This window comes from Mchenga conophoros, linkage group LG7, assembly GCF_057382185.1.
Source record: "Mchenga conophoros isolate Kocher_MC1m ecotype Shallow Benthic linkage group LG7, M_conophoros_male_GT1.1, whole genome shotgun sequence".
In the NCBI taxonomy this organism is placed as follows: domain Eukaryota; kingdom Metazoa; phylum Chordata; class Actinopteri; order Cichliformes; family Cichlidae; genus Mchenga; species Mchenga conophoros.
In genome coordinates, this window is record NC_140532.1 from 19108608 (window position 1) to 19129391 (window position 20784).

General features: G+C 39.8%; 1 protein-coding gene across 3 annotated transcripts in view; it reads left to right on the forward strand.

The window, feature by feature from the left end:
• Positions 1 to 20784, forward strand: part of kcnq1.2 (potassium voltage-gated channel, KQT-like subfamily, member 1.2) — a 177087-nt gene that overhangs the window by 2998 nt on the left and 153305 nt on the right. For all 3 annotated transcript variants that reach the window (XM_085282744.1, XM_085282747.1, XM_085282745.1), the window contains 5 exons: positions 1146 to 1818; positions 15744 to 15834; positions 19483 to 19609; positions 19792 to 19870; positions 19957 to 20053. In XM_085282744.1, coding sequence (XP_085138870.1) covers positions 1325 to 1818; positions 15744 to 15834; positions 19483 to 19609; positions 19792 to 19870; positions 19957 to 20053 — 888 coding nt within the window. In that variant the 5' untranslated portion in view covers positions 1146 to 1324. The remainder of the gene's footprint in view (positions 1 to 1145; positions 1819 to 15743; positions 15835 to 19482; positions 19610 to 19791; positions 19871 to 19956; positions 20054 to 20784) is intronic.

Genomic DNA, 20784 nt, shown 5'->3' on the forward strand with positions numbered 1-20784 from the left:
TATAATAATATTGTGCAAAAAAAAAAGTACAATATATAAAGTAGAGAAATATAATTTAAATAATTATGTATATATGATAAAACAATACAGCTGACTACTTTTTTGTGAATTTGTGTGCATCTTTAAGTAAAGACGCACAACTTTAACCTTGATCTGACTACATAAGAAACAAGTTGGAGAAAGGTGAGAAAGAAGCCACAAAAATAATCATTCACGTGGTTGCAGCCACCCAGCGCTTTAATCGGTCTAATTTTTGGGCGGTTGCACGTTGATTAAGCGTTTGCGGTGTGACACACTTTGTGTAACCAGCGCTGAAGGTGACATTGTGACAGCACAAGCTTAAATGCCGTCACTGGCTGCTAAACACACTGCGTTTTTTTTTCTCTGAATTTAAACTGAACTGTAACCGAGTGCACACCGCGCATCTGCATTGCCTTCCAGATGGAAGAGGAGAGAGGTTGTGACACCCATCAGCGATACTCTTAACAGGATGCTATTTTTTTTTTTCCGGTAGAAAATCTCCATCAGAAAGAGCTGGTGAAAATGGACTAGTGTGTTGACCTGTCACTCCCACATTAACTAGTGTGCGCTCGGGTCTTGGGAATATTATGTGCCTGTTACACTTTCATAATGCTCACAGCTTACAGGTCACAGCACAGCGGTCTAAGCAGCAGGGAGAGCTAAAAGGAATATTGCTGGGAATTCTTTACTTTCATTTTCTTTCTGTCTCAAACAAAAGAAAAAAAAAACTAGCAATAGCCATGACGCTATACCTTCTGAAGGTGCATCTTAGAGCAAAAACTAGGGCAATTAGAGTTACACAATGAAGAGCTTTAATCAGCATCAGTGCCCTAAGCATAAAACATCCCCGATCCGCATATGGTCACAGTTCAAAAGCAACAGGCTAAAGGGAACCACATTTAGTATTTGTCAGATTCTAATCTGTTAATATTTTTAGAGTCAGCATGTTTCGGTTTTTGCTGTCAATGTCAATCATTTAATCCAGGTGATATAATACAAAAAGGGCTTTTTATAAGAGTATCTCTCCTTTCCAGCATCCAATTATCATTTTGTCTTTCGACACTAAAATAACAAGTGTTATAATAAGGCTTTCTCTCAGACTAATGTAACATCTTCTGCTGCAGGTATGGACACAGATGCAGCCCAGCAAAGAGAACTCTTCTCAGCAGCAGGTAGCTAGCCATGCCTGGCTAGTTTTTTAATTTGGCTGCCCTGTTCCCTTCGCTAGAACAATCAGGATTTCCCAAGGCTTTTTGTTCCCCTTTGGCCCTCTTCTTTGAACTGGACCATCCCGCGGGGCGACATGGGGGAAAGACGGACACGCTCCTTTCACGCGACGTGCCGGGTGCAGCGTGACTGTGGCAGCAGGCTGGGGAGCTCCTTCATAAGTTGCAGCCCAAACGGATGCACCAGCACCAGCATCAGCCTGGACCAGGAGATGGACGTTGGCCTCGCGCCTCCCACCTGCGCGGCTACCAGCAGCACAGCCCTCAGGTCCCCTGCACCTGACAGGAGCCACTACTCTCCTGTTTCACTGGAACCGGAGCCCGCGGCGGTGAATAATGGATCAGGCATTCCCTGCTGTCCGCCTGCAGACACAAAGGACCCGGCCCTGCAGATTTTACAGAGCCAGCCCTCTCTCACCGCCATCCCGCCACCTCTCCCTCGTTCAAGCTGGCTGCGTCATCATCAAAAGGAATTCCACAGCCCTTACATCAAGACTAGCATGCAGGGGGATATTTACAACTTCCTAGAGAGGCCTGCTGGATTGAAGTGCTTCCTCTACCACTTCCTTGTGTGAGTACCTGTCAGTTTCTGTGCACACTGATTTAAGTCCACACTTCACAGGTGAAGTGAGTCGATTGCAGAAGACGATGAGCTTGTGTTAGGTACAGTTGGTAATCTGAGAGAGTTGCAAGTGCTCAAAATCTCAATCCACGTGAATAAGGTTAAAAATAAAGTCTAGTTAAGTAAGAATAGGCTCCCATGAAAATTACCTGGGTGACGATGTACAAACTTTCACAGAAGTGTTAGAAGATTCACAAAACAGACTCTGGTGTCATTTCATTAGCTCCAGACGCTCTCTTGTTAATTACATCTAGCGCTTCTTCTTCCAGTTATAGGCTCTGGTTCCCGGTAGCAGGAGGAGCAGTGTCTTTAGGCCTGCTGTGTGTCGGTGGTTGTTTTAAGAAAGCCCAGCAGAATCAGGTCAATGTGATCTGGCTAATCGCACGTCTGGTTCTGAGTTGCCAGGTTATTTCTGCTCTTTGTTTTGTCAACAGATGAAATGAACTCATCCATAAAAGCAGAGTTTTTTATGCTGTGCTGCATAAGCATGTTTTGTCTGACCCATGTCAGGTACTCTAGAAAATAAAATGAATTCCTTTGAATAGTAATTGAAATATTATGATAAAGCTTCATCCATCGATTTTCTTCCTCTTATTCAGCTGTCACAAGAAAATAAAAACATGCAGTTAGCTTACTTAAAACAGAAGTGGTAAGATTAGAAACTGTGGAACTCAAATTTATTCAGGAGCCCGGCATCACATCACACACCGAGTCCATAGATAGAATAGAATAGAATTCAACTTTATTGTCTTTGCACATGTCACAAATACAAGGCAACGATTTAGACCACATTGAAGGAAAATAGAAATAAGTCAGAATTTTAACTTCCTCCACTCAACAAAATAGAAGCGATGCTATCTGGGAAAGTGATCTCAGTGATAAAGTCTCTGTATTTCAAAGATGTTTTCTCCTTTACCTTAATTCTGATGAGTGGTTTTAAGTTGTCTGCGGAGATGACAGCATTTGGGCTTGATGTCGATTTCAAATAAGATTATAATATAATATATAATATAATATATAGCTTACTACTGTTCATCTGCCTCTGTAAAGCTGTGCTTGAAGAGAAGTCGAATTAGTCTGTCTCATTAGTTTTGTCGGTCACAGATACGTGGAAACAGTGCAAAGATTCTGTTTGCATTGCTGATCGTCCTTAATTGAGGCTCTAAAGTTCAAACAGTGACAGTGAACCCGAGACTGCTCTTCATTCAATATTAAACCCTTCTAACCGATCCTCACTGACGCTCCTTTAAGTAACTCTTACATGTCGAAGACTATAGCCGGCGGCCATTCAATCCCTCGTCCCTTTTCTCGGATTTGGCAGGGGAGAGCAACGATACAAAGGACCTCATCCAGCACTCATGACAGCACTAATAGGTCAGCTTGAAAAGCCCTGCTCTACATCAAGATGACATACACACAAACAGCACACACACAATGCAGCTAGTTAGTTAATTCATCACTGCCTTTATTGTGCAACGGTCAGGGACATTTCCAGTGAATCGGCACATGTGCAGATGCTGAAATTTGGGTGGACTGCAGAATAAAATGCTGGTAAATCCATATCTAAAAACAAACAATCAAACAAAAAAAACCAATCTCATAATATCTAGAATGTATTAGTTATTTTTGTGACCGTTTATAGATGTGATATTACAGTATACCAGTGATGGTCTTGAGATCACGTGTTCAGAAGGGCCGTTTTTCCATTATTATGTAAGAAGAGACAAGTGAAGCAAAGATAGCGTTACCTCAGCTGAAGTGTTGGTAATGTCATTTAAGTTGACGACAGGTGTTTGTGTTACTATACGTGTAATGAAAGCACCTAATAAGTGTTGGCACCTTCAAATGCTTTGCTTATGACCAGGTGATTGTCCACCTTGTCTTATGTTTTAAATCCGTACTGTGAATTTCCTCTTTCTCACTGGAACAACACAGAATTCTGTGTTCCAGGTCTTTTAATTTACACATTAAGCAGTGTTAGTTTGTCTCCTGAGCCGGTGCTGTATCCCCTTCTGTTTAGCAGAACAACTTGTCCCTGTACTGTACTTTCTGTCTTTCACGTGCACAGGGAAAGTATGGTGAAGGGACTACGCAAGCATTACTTTGAGGGACTTATTTTGCTTATTCATTTATGAAAAATACTTTAAGATTTTGGATCAACAGGTATAGTTTTTTTTTTATTTGAAGGACTTTAAAATGAAAGTTTTAAAAAGAAGTGAAGGTGAGCTTTACGGGGATATTTGGTCTATTACAGTAGCACAAAGCATTTGTCTGAACACAGTTCAAAAAATAAGCTCTACCTGGATTTTAACTTGTGGGTTTCACATTACCACAGCTCATCATCCATGTTGGGCTAAAGAGAAATTTAAAATGGGCCCTGATAGATGAGATTTTATTTCTTTAATTTATTGCCAAAATTAAATAATAATAACTCCAGGTGCCCCATGTAAGAGAGATAAGATAAGATAAAACTTTATTAATCCCTCGGGTGGGTTCCTCTGGGAAATTCGGTTTCCAAAAAAGCACAGCACCGACAGAAGTTACAGAGTTACAGAATATTATATACACACACACACACACACACACACACACACACACACACACACACACACACACACATATATATATAAATACAGAGACATGTAAACTTGGGTCATACAAACTTTAGAGAAGGATTACAGAAATTTATGAATTATTCACATTCACATAATCATTAGATAATTAGATGAAATATATAAACAGTTATATTTAATATGGGCCCAGCACACTGACAGGAACACAAGCAGGCACATGCCACACTAATGATGCCCGAGTTAGTCAAAGTGGGCAGAAATCCTTTGGACCCCAGACAGCATACGTGGACATGTGTCCGAAAAGAGTCTTATGCAATACACACTCACCAGTGTACAGAGAACCTGGGGCAATGATCCACTCCATGTTTGGGCCACTCCCTCTGAGTCTTTTACATAACCAGAGGGAATAAACATGTATATCCTCATGATTTCTAAATGCCCTTCTCGGACTCCAAGCTGGATACCTCTTGGTCCCTTTATCAGTCGAGTTTATCCATCAGTTTCTTTCAAACATACCTGGACAAAAAAAAGTTGAACTTATAAAATAAATGACATCAACTTATTATCCAAGCCACATTTTATTTTTAACTACCTATGTGTGTGTTAAAAATGTTGGCGTATGATTAAAAATAGCTTTACGAAACCCAACCAGTTTGCAGTGGAGGAAGAATTGCAGCTGTTTATCCTCTTGAAAAAAGCACTGGGCCAGATGTTGTCTTAAATACTGGCTTTTGTTGTGTGTTTTTATATCTGGACAGATTATTGAAATGGCTATAGTGAATCCTCAGCTTCCAGGCATTCCCCTCTATCTATGCAGGCAGAGCGGAGAACTCTTGTATCTGCTTACGAGAGATTACTGCTAGACTGGAGTGAACTGTATGTCTCATGTCCATTTTACTGTAAAACACCAGTGTATTCAGGGAATTCTTTAGGGGCATGTTTCGCTCATCAAGTGATGCGATTTTTAATAGTTTAGTGATATTTTTTAAATAACATATCCATAGGCTTATTTTTAACAGTCAGTATTGTTTACTAACTGCAATAACTACTTACATGGAAAATAATTATATAATTTAAAATTATTATTATTTAATACATTATCCTCCTCATGACAGATTGATCACCCAGCATTTTAACATCCTGATCCGGCTAATTCAGCGGGAATGACACACGGTTCTAGAAACCTAGATGTTTGTCTTTGTCTGTGGCTTGTTTAGTAGTTACATTGTTACAGTGTTTTGTAGTAAATATATTGTTGGGTGTGTACATTTGCAATTGACATGGGTGTAGAAGCTAAGGATTTGACTTTGGGTGCTTCTGATGCTAAATGTACATTATGTAAGGTTCAGTTACGTTTTTCCTTAATTTATCTACAGTTAATATCTAAAGTTCCACATGTAAGACATATCAGTGCATGAAGGCACGTAGACATGATGGAGATGAGCTGCTGAAGTTTAAACCTAGTAACAGAATGGGGAAGAAAGGCGATCAAAGTGACTCTGAACATGGTGGCTCTTAGAATAGAATAGAATAGAATAGCCCTTTCTTTTTATTGTACATGTACAACCAAATTGTGGGTGGTCCATATCAATGTGCGGGAATAAAATATAAATAGAAAGACAGCAGGAATAAACAACAAATGCAAGAAATATATACAGGCAGAAGAATTATGTACAAACAGGAGGGATATATACAAAAAAAGCAAACGGCACACAATAGAAAAGGCACCCATTAGGGGACAGGTTGCATAGGGCCAGGTTGGATTGGTCTGCCTTGTTGATGTCAGAGGTCAGAGGTCAGAGGAGAAGCTCCAGGTCAGTTTCTGCTAAGGCATTTGGATGTCAGGATCCAAGTCAACAGTAAAAAAGTATACCTAATAAAATATCTGGGGAGTTTATTCAGAGCTTTTATCTCGTGACTTAAGGCACTTTTTGCGGTGAATATACCTGAGTTTTGTTTGCACGGGGCAACAAGCATTGCGTCCGTGGATTTGGGTATTTTCGGCCATTGGTTTGGCAGTCTCTCGAGCTCAGTTAACCTGGATGGCATCTGTCGGCTGTCAGCCAATTTCAGGAGCCATTTTCTAGAAATGTTTGTGAATTGAAGTGTGTCTGTTGGTAGGTGTTACAGTGTAACAAGTCCCCCTCCCACTTACCTGGTTTTCCTGTTCACTGCCTGCACTTCTGACTAACCTGAGCTAAATGTGTCTGTGTCTGAATAATAAACGTATTTTTTCCCTTTTTGATAAACAAAAAAATTTGGCTTTGTTGCCATAAAATAGTGAGTTTAGATAAGAGAAAAAATACATAAAAATCTGTTTAGCATAAGCAGCATAAATGTGAAAAAGAAGTGAGGAAGTCTCAATGTTGAACTGTATACTGGTGCATGATACTGGTTATGAATGACATGGCCATGTGAACTATTTCTCTAACTATTTCTCTATGATTGATCTTGTGCTCCAGCCTATGAGGAGATTTTTCTTCTCTATTTTCCAAGTATTTGATGGACAAAATGATAACTAAGCCAGGATAGAATATCCGTGTTTATGGCCGGTGGCTGATGTGGTGTAATCCACCTTAAGCTCTTTCATGGATGGGATGGGGAGGGCACGTGGGTTAATAAAGAGGGTTTTGGAGGGCTCTCTGACCCTGCTCTCTAGCAGAATGGTAAGGGCAATTTATGTTTGTTTAGCTCTAAGTTGTTTTGTTTTTTGTTTTTTCACTAAATTCACAGATGTGATGTTGGTCTGAGACTGTGGTTACAGGCAAATGTAGACCTTAGATGCTAAAAAAGCATTAAAAAGCACCTACAGTGAAGCTAAGAAGAAAGCAGAGTCTCTATCAATTCTAAGAGTTTATTTAATGTGACGTAGTAAAAATAATCTGGACATCAGGACACCTTGAAACAATCTAAATACAACCTCGGATAAAATACAAAACAACCAAGTCAAAATGCTGTGTTGTATTTCTGTCAGTGTCTTTTTCCGTCTTTGTTATCATTTGTAGTTTCACTCTTCTTGTTTCTGAGTTTAGTGTTTGTCTTTTGGTTATTTCCTGTTTTACTGTGAAAGCCAGCTTTCTGTTGTGTTTCCTTTTCCTTTTGAGTTTTTCCTCCTGTGTGATCGCCATCCTCGCTCTTACTGATTTCACCTGTATTCTTCTGCCTTTTTAGGTTAAATAGTCCACTGTGTAGTCCTGTGTTCCTCTTTTAGGCTGTCCCCTGCATTTTCACTTCAATATTGACTCTTGAGCCCATGTTATAGGTGGACACCTGATTGGTTCATGGATTTAGGAAATATGGACATTTAAAGAGAAACTTTAGTCTGGAAATTGGGTTACATTTTCATAAGTTTGCCAATCATTCATAATGATCATAACAGCATAATTAGTGTTTACATTTGGAAACTTATTTGGGAGTTTAAAACATTACAGCAAACAAAATTAGAGTATAACCTAAACTACCTGTTTAAATATCAGTTTTTACAAATTGATCTCTTGTTTGAACTTTTACTCAGGGTGTCATTGTAAAAAAGAGGGCGTTTCTCTTTTAATTCTAACGTTTCTGGTCCTCATCAGTTCTTAAAATGAGGTACATGCAACCTTGGATTAACAAGTAGATGACATATTACACCATGTCATTTTTTATTTTACAAAAACTAAGCAAAATACAGAAGCCTTGTGTGTGGAAAACTAAATATGACAGGATTAAGTGGGTAAGTTGGTTGCCAGGGTAAGAGTTTACCAGGTGCTGCTAATCAAATGCACTTGATTAACTGATCATCAGAAAGTATGACCACTTTTAAAAACAACAAGAGCAACGTCTCACTCTGCATGTCTCAGTTAGCATGTTAAATGTTAAAGTTCATGACAGTGCAAGGAGGAAAAACTTGAACTTGGAGCTTGTTTGGAAGGGTTGCCAGGAGAAAGCCTTTTTTCTCTCGGAGAAGACATGGCAGCATGGCTTAGGTTTGCAAAGATGGATGTGAATAAACCACAAAACTTCTGGAACACACGAGACCAAAGTTGAGATGTCTGGTCTTTAATGCACAGCACCACGTTTGGAGAAAACCAAACACAGCCTGAAGATACTGAAAACCGAGGGCTAAACTTTAAGTTACCACCAAGTCCCCATCGTGCTCCGTAATACAAGCCTCAGATCTCTGGCTTCCTGTTGGTGCATGGAGCAGCCTAAAGAAAAACATGGCTGACTCTAGTTAGTCCTCTCAGAGTGAGTCGATGTCTAAAAGGCTTAGTTATAATCACTTCAGGTATTGTTTGTTGTTTGTTGAAAAGTGTTTTTGGATTGCCATTATCAGCTTTGCATGTAAACATCTAATCTTTGTCCTGATTATGAAATTGTATTTCCTTTGTGCTTTTGTTTGTTTGTTTTTTGTGCTACTCGTGGCCCTGTAGAGTTATGAAAGAACATGCTAGTTAGAATAAAAACGTTACCTGAGTCGCTTTGATTAGCATATTAATGTCTGTGTGAAGCCTGGCTGTTTTGAACTTATGTTTGGTGATGTGTTTGATGGCGGAGATAAGCTGCTTTGATGAGTAGCAAAGAGAGCCCTTTTAGGTTTCAAAGAGTTGTTGGCCACACAAAACTCCTGCTTAGTTTTTTGATTGTGAGGGCAGTAGCGAGTGTGTGGCTGCAGATAAAGGGGGTTGGGAGGTAGTTCTGGTTTGGTGTAATTATTCAACGTAACAAAACACCTGTTATTGAAAAGGGTCCCAGCTGATGACCCAAGTGTGGCACAAAACAAATCTAGGCAGGTAGTCCTCATTACTGCATTTATCTCCTGCACTATAGAGAGCTTTTTTTATGTACTCGTGTCTTAGATTTATTTTTTTTTTAGTTGCAGTTTTGTAGGGTTCAAGACTGTAATAGATAGACACTTGAACTGGCCATTGCTTCCTAGCAGAGAAGAGACACAAACCAAATGCAGCTCAACTTAAGCAAATACAAGGCTAATATTTGGCTTGTTGATTAAGCTGGCTTTTCCTTTTGCATGGACACTCAGAAGAAATGCAAATGTTTAGACGTAGGTTAGATTTTGGTCGGCACAGAACTGGGGATAGTTTTATACTCAGTTGGCTTCACATCAGCCAGTAATTTTAACCATTTGTGCTTCACAAACACCAGTATTTGCATGATAATCATCATTATGTAATACTGAACAAGCTTTCTGCCACCTGTCAACTTAAACTGGACGTGCTGAACTGTGGTGATGAACCTGATGGTTGAACAAAGGAAACTGAATAACCTGCAGTGATTTACAAGCAAATTTCCCACTCAAAGGGTTTTTAGACATAACTTAGTAGGCCGTACTTTTTGTCTGTTTACAGTGTAAAGTATGTTTCTGTGCTCACATTATTTCATAGACGTGAAGATGTTCTGTTCTCATTCGTTATCAGTGTTTAGGTGATGCTTCCTGAGCTTATACTGCCGTAGGTTTGATGCTGATTGAGCAGAGGGTTTGGCCTGGCTTTATGCTGTACTTATTTTAGAGAAGCTGGATGGATCTGCTGTCAATAATGCTAAATCACTAAAGCCCCAGCTGTTTTGTTTTAATCAGATCCCAGGGTTTTTGGCCCGCCTAAATAAGGTTGGCTGGGTATGAGTGACCGAGTCCTGTCCTGCAAACACCTCTGTGGGTGGGTTACTGCAGAAAACAATGAAATGTGACATGAGGAAAATCACTATCTGGCTGTAGTCATGGTCAAAGCACATTAACGTAAGACACTGGACACACTGCAGACTACTTAGTATATCATCAAACATTTGTGCTCACACAATCTGATATTGTCCTAATATTTTTGTTTATTTTTTTAGACTTGCATGTGTAGTAAATATATCATAAGAAATAAAATTTGTTAGGCTCTGTGTTTTTTGTGATCAATTACAAAACTCTTGATCATTTAAAAACACATTTTGATTTATTTTAAGCAGTGGAATGCTGGAAAATATAACGATTTTACTTATATGATTTTTGAGTTTTCCTTTCTGTTTAAATAATCTGCATTGATTAGATATGACTGCAGCCATATGTTGGATGTTACCACCACTGATACAGTGTGTGTGTGTGTGTATATATATATATATATATATATATATATATATATATATATATATATATATATATATATATATATATATATATACACACACACACACACACACACACACACACACACACACACACACACACACACACACACACAGTGATATTACATTGCACTGTTATCCCTACAAAGCAAACCAAATATAATCTAATGCGCTAAAGGAAAACATGGATTACATGGCCTCGTCAATGACCTACATGACTATTACATCAACATCCTGACAGTATCATATTTATGCTCATCCTAATAATATGATCCGTTCTCAACAAACAGGAAACGGACATTTGGCTTCACCTGCTCTCTTCTTAACCTGTATCTCTGTCTGATCTTTGCTTTCCCAAAAGTCTGGCATTACTACTGTTTGGATCCCTGGGAACAGCATGACACGAACAGTTGTTTCCTGTGACCACTTACTGCACAGCATAGATCAAATAGCTACTAAAATATAGTATAGTAAACAGGGGTTTACCTTATTTGCCTTGTATGCGTGGTCTTTAATTATCTCATTTGGTAATAACGTAAATCAATCTACCGGCCTATCTATCTGATGTCACAGTTTAATTTAGTGTAAAATGCACCCACTGAATTTGAATAGTTAACGTAAAGTAACATAATAATTTAATCCCATATTTAGGAAATAATTTTATAATAATAATAATAATAGAAATATTAGATAAATAAAACCAGCAAAGAAAAATGCAGTTTTAAATGGCAGTAAAATGTTAGTTAAAGAGAAAACTTTCTTGTATGTGCCCTGGTGACTTCACAGGAAGTTGAGCCTGCTTATATTTTGTATACAGCCTCTGAGTTGGTCTTTTGTTGCCTAGGTGATGGATCGATCGATAGATCTTTGGTTGTCAGGTCTTGAGGTGGAGGCAACTCCTACTACGCCACTTCCCTAAAGCCTCAATGAGACTTCTGTATTTCTGCTGCTGTCCACTCCTGTTGCATGCCACTATAGCAGTATCATCAGAATATTTTTGCATGTGGTAAGATTTTATTTCAAAATAAGATTGTATTTCAAATCCGCTGTGTAGAGTGATTGTGTCATATGTTACCAGATTTGGTTGCGAACTGCGGAGAGTCAATAGATGTTTTCACCTGCGGTCTCAGGTGGGCCAAGACTAACCTATCCAGCACCTTGAATTTGGAAAGTGTCAGCTTCTTTGGTACATGAGCCAGCAGGATGTTTTCTTACAACATCTTCTCACAGACAGCTGGCTTACACAGGTCCTCAGAACTTTAGGTCTGATGTCATCAGGGCTGGCAGCCTTGTACTTTCATAGTTTCTCCAGGTGTCTCCTGTCCACTGGAGTTGGTGAGGTGTAGTTAGGTCTGAAGATTATTGGAGTTGTGTGGAAACAAGGGGTGTATGGTGGTGGCAGAGGTCTGTGAACTAAAACTGCTGAAGAAATAGTTGACCTCATGTAATCTCTCAAGGCTGCCCACTGGTTGTTTGTCTGTCTTTTAAAACCCAGTGGTTTTCCTCATACTACTCCAAACATCTCTCATGCTGTTCTCCTCCAGTGTAGCCTTTAGCATCTTCCTGTAAGAGGCCTTCTATTTCTTAAGCTTCACGCTCAAGGCTTAGTTCTTTTTATTGAGAAGTGTTTCAAGTCACTTGTGAACCAGGGCTTGTTTTTCAAAACCCAACATACAGTCATGGTCAGTATTGTGATGTATCCACAGGACTTGGTTGTTCTGTGATAACAGGCCATCAGACTGTGTCCTCTCCATGTAGTTCATAAAAAACAATCCAGGCTGTAGAGTCAAAGCAGTCCTGTGGTGCCTCCATAGCTAACTTGAACGAGTCCTAACAGCTCAGTCTGTGGGTACAGGGTGGACGTTGAACAAGAGGAACGCATTTTGGTGTCAACAGGACTAGAGTTGGATGAGACTTGCTGAAGGGTGAGAGGTGGCAGTTGCACTTTGTACATTAGCAGTGTTAGCATACAGTGGGTCTAGTACTGCTTTCTCTGGTGGAACCGTTTATATAGTCTGTCTAGTGTAATGTGGTTCAAATCACCAGTAATAACCATAAAAGCATACATACAGTGCTGGGTTAGCATGCATGCTATAGTCAAGCAAGTGATGTTCAGTATCCGGACCACAGAAATGGTCCTTCACAGTAACATCTCCAGGATTAGACTACTTTTCTTTAACCATTCCTCCCTTCATACAGTTCCTCCATCTTTCTTATCGCCGGTCAGACTAAAATCTCTATTGTCCTGAAAAGTTCCAGGAAGGATTGGCTGAAAGCTTAGTTTTCAGTTAGAGTTACAATAAAGTCAAACCTAACCATGGCACAACATGTGACTTTCTGATGCAGGCATCCAAGCAGATAGCACTGTAGAAAATCCGATGTCATCTATTGCCCCACGCTGGCATCCTTTTAAGAAAAGTAAGAGGAAGGAAGAAATGCTTGTGTGTGTGTGTGTGTGTGTGTGTGTGTGTGTGTGTGTGTGTGTGTGTGTGTGTGTGTGTGCGGTGAGCAGTAATCCCCAGAGAGTAAACTGTCCCATCTGGCTTGTGGTCTGAGTGTAACGGGGAATCCTCGTTTACGAGTTGCCCCTTCATCACCCTTTACATTAATGCAATTCTAAGATGTGTCATAATGTGTCAAGTGTTGAGCGCGATCTTTGAAGAAGAGAACACCTTCAAAACAATGTCACAAGGTGTGGCTCGCATGAGGGAGGATTTTTGCTCAGATGGGGGAAGAAAAAATAGATTTGCAGTATAGGGACCTTAGTAAAGTATATACTGCCTTATACTATGTACTGCTGTATATATGGTGCATTTAGATGATTAAAATAACCCTTCCAGCATATGGCGTGTAATCCAGATTGTGGTGCACAAAATCTTAATGTAACCACACACCGCTTAGAAGTGTGTGTTTTTAAGTGAATTTTATGATAAACATTAATAGAGTGTAATGGAAAAGCTCTTATATGTATCAAGGATTATTTCTGGCTGGTAAAAATTCAAACAACCAGCCACACTTTCGGTGCTGGAGGTTCAGTAAAGAAAATGCAAAAAGAATTTTCTGAATGTAATAAATTAATATGTAAATAAATGGGTGAGGAGGTTAAAGGAGGAAATTTTTAGTAACTATAAATTTAGTAAAGACGAGACCCTGCCCCAAGTGGAGGAGTTGAAGTATCTCGGAGTCTTGTTCACGAGTGATGGGAGCCGGAGATCACCAGACGGATTGGTGCAGCTGCAGTGATGCGGACGCTGTACCGGTCTGTCGTGGTGAAGAGAGAGCTGAGTGTAAAAGCGAAGCTCTCAATTTACCGGTCGACCTACGCCCCTACCCTCACCTATGGCCACGAGCTGTGGGTAGTGACCGAAAGAACGAGATCGCGAATACAAGCGGGGGAAATGAGCTTCCTCCGAAGGGTGGCTGGCCTCTCCCTTAGAGATTATATCTCTCGGCTAGCCTGGGAACGCCTTGGTGTTCCCCCGGATAAGCTGGAGGAGGTGGCTGGGGCGAGGGAGGTTTGGGCTTCTCTGCTTGGACTGCTGCCCCTGCAACCTGGGCCCAGATATGCGGAAGAAAATGGATGGATGGGCCTTTTAGTAGTAGTGTAAAATAAAAAAAACATATTCAAATGGCTTTGAGCGGTGTGTTTGAGGTCATTATTACTTTGTAGTGTTTTAAAGAGTTAAAAACAACAAGTGGTTCATTGAAAAATATTTTTCCATTAATGAGCAAGACTTTTTTTGTTTTTGTTTTGTTTCATTGTATTCCATATTCATTCCCCTTACCTCTGCTTTTTATTCATTACATTTTTTGTCATCTCTCTCTGCTACCCTCTCTCCTCACTCCTGTGGCCTATGGATTGCCTCTCGCTGAGCCTACTTTAGCCAGAGATCTCCTGCTAAACAGGGACCACTTCTTCTCTGCTTTTACCAAGTGCATGTTTGAGTTCTCATTCTAATATTGTAAGGTCTTTCCATCATATTGTAAAGCACCTTGAGATGACTTTTGATATGAGCTGTATAAATAATATTGACCTGATTAGAGGAGAAATCCAGACTTTTATGTGGCTCTTTTACTTTTATTATCCATAAAATGTCACTGAAATGTTGCTCAGTCAAATAAACCAAATTGAATGTGCCAACTTGGGCTTTGTGACGATTTGAAGAAGGGAACTGTTTACTTTTTTTCTGACGAAGATAAAAATCTGCAGGTGAATTGCTCATTGAAATGCTAATCACGAGTTGCGATGCTACCGTTCCTCGCCCTGTTTGACTCCTTTGCTTTCTCCCTTCACTGTCACTTTAACCCCCATCCACCTTTCTCGTCCTCATTTAGTCGTGTGCCTGGTGGATGTTCAGCTCACAGGCCTGTATTTGTAGACGATGTATGTACACGGACAGATGGACTGTCTCGTCGGAATGTTTCACAGTTGCTAGGCAATGTGGAAACATCCTGTCAGCTGTTCATTTAAACAGAGTGACGAAAAACACCTTAAGTGCCTTAAACTTTGTACAGTAACTGGGTGCTGTACAACTTGTTTTGTAACAAAATGTATTTATTGATTGTTGCTATGAATCCATAGATGTCAAGGCAATATATGTAAGCATATTCAACATTTTTCTGACTGTGTTACAGTTCCCCTTTAGTCATAGTTTTAGATCCTGCTGTCATTTTTATATTTTATTCATAAAAACTTCAAAAATGTGTTATTTTCTACATTTTTACTTTGTAATTCTATCAAATGTTTGCATGCTTTGCATTTTACTTCTGTACAACCAAATGGTAAAATGAACTGGTACTTATAGAGTGCTTTTGTAATCTAACTAAGCAATCATGGCACTTTTTACAAGCCTTATTCTCACGCACGCATTCGTCCAAGCACTTTTTCTGTACCTTAGCACTTTATCTAACGTTTGCACACGCGCTCACATGATTGGTTGGTAGAGTGGTTGGCTGAATGCTAGATTACCCATTCCTTGTGAGCCACAGCCACCAAATGTGACCAAGTTCTTCAGTCGTGTATTTTTGAAATGCACTAGAAGAAAATGAAATGCAATGAGGAGAAATATATTCAGGTCAGAGTTATACAAAGCCTTAATATATTCACTGTGTTGTTTTACTGCATTGTAACACGATGCTTAGTGATATGTAGTGAGTGGTGGTAATGGACTGGATGTGCTGTGTCTCTCTCTGCAGCTTCGTCATGGTCCTGGTGTGTCTAATCTTCAGTGTGCTGTCCACGATAGAACAATATGCAGACTTTGCCACGGGTACCCTCTTCTGGATGGTGAGTAGTGATGCACCTAAACGAAACCTTTAGCAGTGTTCACCATCAAATGGAAGGCTTATGCCACAATAGCCCTAAAATAACAGTTATGGTAATTACCCAAATCATTTTTGTGATTGTGCAATGGTTCATCAGAAAAACCAGCAAAGCATGTCTGTAATTGTATAATAAATGAGCTGCAGGCTGTTAAATACCTTAGCAACAGATCCGAACCCAGCCCACGAGCACATAGGTGACTGCAGAGGAGAAATCCATACCTTACATTAACCCTCTTGTATACACATACATTATAGTGTTGATCTATAAAACATATTTAAAATATAAACTTGCATTTCTTTTCTTTATCTTTAGCTAGTGTTTGTATATATAATATCTGGCGAGTGGTGTAAAACAAGCAGTACCTTGAGTTGTCCACATGATGGCGATATAAGATTGTAGCTGTGAGAGATTTTAACCGCCATCTTATAGCTCAGTCTGCTATTACGGCACTTAGAAAGAATAATCACTTTCATTTATTGAAAATACCACGAAACACACTCATCATCTTGTACGGCGTTCATCTGAAAGCCCGTGCAGTAACATGTGTCTTTTGAACCTACAGTTAAGACACTTGTTATGTGGAATCATGTGGCTCCACAGAGACTGTATTTGTTGATATATGCTGGTGGATTGCCTTTTTTGTGGCTTATTAGGCTATTAAGGCTGCTAAGTGATGCAATAAATCGGGGGATTACAGCAGGTAGCGAAAATTATTGCTTCTGTTTGGAAACTCTACAAAGAGGCCGGATCATCTGTCTCCTTCTAGCACACTGAACATCGGCGCACACACAGCTACTGCATGCTCACACCCGGTTTGCACATATACAAAGGCTTCACAGATACACAACGCACCACCTCCTGGGTCCTGCTGCAGTCAGAGAACATAGTGGACACTATGTTCTATAAACTTTGAAGACTTACTATCACAGTTATTCATTTATTTTTATCAAGAAGAGACAGATTTTCTTTAAATCTGAGTCTCCCTGTCTCTCAGTCCTTCCCTTCATTCACCTTAAATTTTTTTTGTTTCAATCAAAAAGGAAAAATATATATCTATATTTTTTAAATCTTTTTTTTAAACCCTGTTTGTTTGTGCACCTGGTTGTGCGTTTGTGCATTTGTATGAGTGTATAATGGCTCAGTGCTAATACTGAGATAAGATAAAGCCTTATCTGTTTTCTGTGTGCTTGCATGTGGGTGCACGTGCCAGTGTGTTTGAGGGCGGGTGTGGAGGCAAAGCTCCGACTGGTGTCACGGTGGCACGTACTGGTCGTAGTAACTATACTTAGAAAGTTCAAGGTTAGCTAACATCCGTGAATCACAAGCTGCTTATTCTGGATGGCAGAGGGGACATTAGTCCTTGAGGATATTTGGCCTTCAAAGCAGCTGCCAAAGTAAAGCTGACCAGGCTAAGCAGGAGGCACAGGGGAACGTACACGCTCGGTGATGTTAATGAGCTATTATTGGGCACCATCACTTCCAAATTCCCCCCACCTGACCAAAAACCTCCATGACGTCCCCAGTTTATGGTCAAAGAAAAAGAGGGCCCTCTGGGTCATGGCCTAAATGACATATTCAGGACATTTCTAAAGAATGCAATTGAGATTTAATGAGAGGTTTGGTAAACTAATATATAAACTTTAAATGACACTTGTGGGAGCAGTGGCATCAATTATGCAACTGACGGCAACATGTTATTTGTAGACTGAAAGAACAAACTCAAGAGTAAATCGTTGACATGGTGTCATTTTGTCATGTGGTTATGGTTATTTCAATATTCATGAGCATAGTTTGCAAATTAGAAGAAATAAAAAATCCATTTGATATAATAAACTTATGTATGGCATGTAATAACTCAGAGAAAGCATTTTCAGTTTGAGCTGATGGGCCCACGAGTGTGTGTTGATATACATAAGCCTCTCGTGCAATGTGAGACGCAACGATGAAGCAATCTAATCACATTTTCATGTGATACTGTAATTCCCGAGTGGGTCTTTGAATGAGCTTCATCTTTGTCTGGCTTGATGAGATTATCGCTGCACCAATAGGCAGCTGTTTTCAGTAAACACATAGTTGCCAGTTTAGGATTCACGTACAAAATACCCCCAACATCTGGGTGACCTATTTTATGGCATTATTGTGACTAATCCCTTTAAATTTCCCAAATTCATGCGTACCTTTGACTTTCAGATTTTACCTAGCTGTCATAATTACTAAGCTCAATAAACTGGTATTCTGTAGGCTGTTTTGTGTTGGGTGTTAGGTATTATTAAATGACTGAATGAATGTTTAAGACTTGGTTTTCACGATGTCCTGCAACTACTAACTTTGTCGTCCAGCATACACAAATACAGCCTGATCTGCTGTAAAAATTACAAAGCACTGGGGGCATGGAATATAATCTGTTTCTGTCCTAACACAAACAAAAAACTCCTACAGCTTGCTGGAGAAAGTTCAGCTGAAATGGATGTAACAGGCAGACTGGTTAGAGACATCTGAATGCCTGCCCACGTCTCCGATTTGTTTGGTTTCAGTGAAAGCCAAAAGGTTATTCAGTCTGATTATCAGGCTATGTTATAGAGATTTGCTGGACCATTTCTCCCCGTCTCTGTCAATTATACCTCCTTAGCGGCTTCTTTCTTTGTCTTTAACTCAGTGACAAAAAATGTGCAATTCATGCGGATGAATGAGAAGCGCAGGATTCCCAGGGGCCGGACGACTCAGGCGTAAAAATGAAAGTTGTAAACATATTCGAGTGGCGATAATGAGTAAACAGATAATTTAGAGAAGCGAAAAAAGAAAGACAGAAAAGAGAAAAGGCTTTTGTTTAATATTAGAGCGACACTTCTTCAGCCGAGATAGAGTCTGGCGTGATTGACAGGTCATTGTTTTGAAGTCTTGTGGTGCTGGGTTATTGCAGCAGGGCTCATGGTATTAAGTTTCATACAAGGGGGGGTCAGGGAGCAGCCAGTTTAAGCAACTGAACTCAATGAATTGACCACCCACATCGCCCATAGGTCCTGACAGTAAGGTAGCTGAGTATTATGGATACTCGGTGGCCAGGAAAATGATCTCACGTCAGTTGAAGCCGATTCATCTATGACTCCACACTTGCGTGCATGTGTTACGAAACAAGTACACAATGACACAATGCAGATATGCAGGTGCACATGATTGCAACTAATGCTGAAGTTGTTATTTGGTGATTTTTTTTTAAAGCTTTCTTACTTAGTGGTTTTTCATCCTGTGGCTTTAATCACTTAGCCATTGACCCTGCCTCATGTATGAGCTGTTATCAGCTGTGTTGTCAACCTCCATCTTTACTCCTGGGTGGCCTCATTTGGTCCTTCTAGACCACCTCTGTGTCTCTCTTCTTCTGTCTCATGCACCTGTCATTACCCACTCATATCAATGCTGTAAATCTTGGTGATTGATTAAAATAGCTTTAATGCTTTTAAATTAGTGGCAATGCATAGCAAAGCATCAGTGATTTAAAAAAACAAAAAGATAACGTATCTACTTCCACATCCTGCATGTGTTTCAAACTTATAGTCTACGTACCAATGGATTAACATAACCCTGAATCCGTGTTTGCATTGTTCTCCGCAGGAGATTGTGTTGGTGCTGTTCTTTGGCACGGAGTATGTGGTCCGGCTGTGGTCGGCAGGCTGCCGCAGCAAATATGCAGGCATCAAAGGACGCCTCCGCTTTATCAGGAAACCCATATCAATCATAGGTGCACCTGGCTTTTTCCTTTGTTCTCATTTAATACAACACATGCCATAAAGTATATTTGTAGATGAACATCTCAGATAATTCCAGCAAGACTTCACTTTTGTATCAAACTGAAAATAATTGTAGCCCTTATTTGGTTGGGGTTTTTTTTTTCTCCTTCTTTTTTATGTGTCTTTCTCACAGATTTAATAGTGGTCATCGCCTCAATCATTGTGCTTGGTGTGGGGTCAAACGGCCAAGTGTTCGCAACATCTGCCATCAGGTAGAGCAGTGATTTTCTTCTGCATTTTAACATGTGCTCATAGCTATAGTGGGATGAAACAGCTGAGATGATGTTGTGTGTTGCAGAGGCATCCGTTTTCTCCAAATCCTGCGTATGCTGCATGTGGACCGTCAGGGAGGAACGTGGAGGCTGCTGGGGTCTGTAGTCTTTATTCATCGACAGGTAAGATAAGAAGAATCCAGCTAAATATATTAGCTCCACAAATCTGCCTGTATGTTATTATTTATTCATTTTAATTGTAATTGTTTAGAATCACTTTAACACATAACGGCCGAAGAACAGAAGATATAACAGTAAATGCATAGGCCTTAAATGTACTTCTACAAAGCAACAGACACGCTAGTTGACGTAGTCACAGTAACATTTACTGCTTATGACAAAAAGTCCAATGCACAGAGGTGCATAAAACAATCAGAGTAAACCTGGCTTTATAAGGAGAAGAACAGAAGTTGTCAAGGTTGGCTGTGCTCTCTTTTTTTCATTCTGCTACACTTGTTTTAGTTCTTTCTCAGGCCGATACACAGTGAAGTCAGATGATGTAATGTTCTCTTCTTAATCCTTCAAGTACACCAAGTTCCTAGGTTGTGGTCAAACCTGACGTTCATACCTCTTTGATGCATAAGAGGAGAAGAGCTTATCGGTGAGGATTGTGTGCAGAGAATCATAAAAATACATTTAAGATGTAGCCAAACTGAGCCTAATGTGATTTGGTGCCATCTCCCTGTTGTCAGATGATCGCCTTATTGAATGATATGCTCTGTTTAGTGGAAACACTTTGTAATGTGAAAAAGCTGATAGGATCTATGCTCAGACTGCTATCTCTGATTTTTGCACTTCATTTAATCATATTTATGAATTTATTTACCATTGTTTTTTTAGGGGATAGGTTTAAG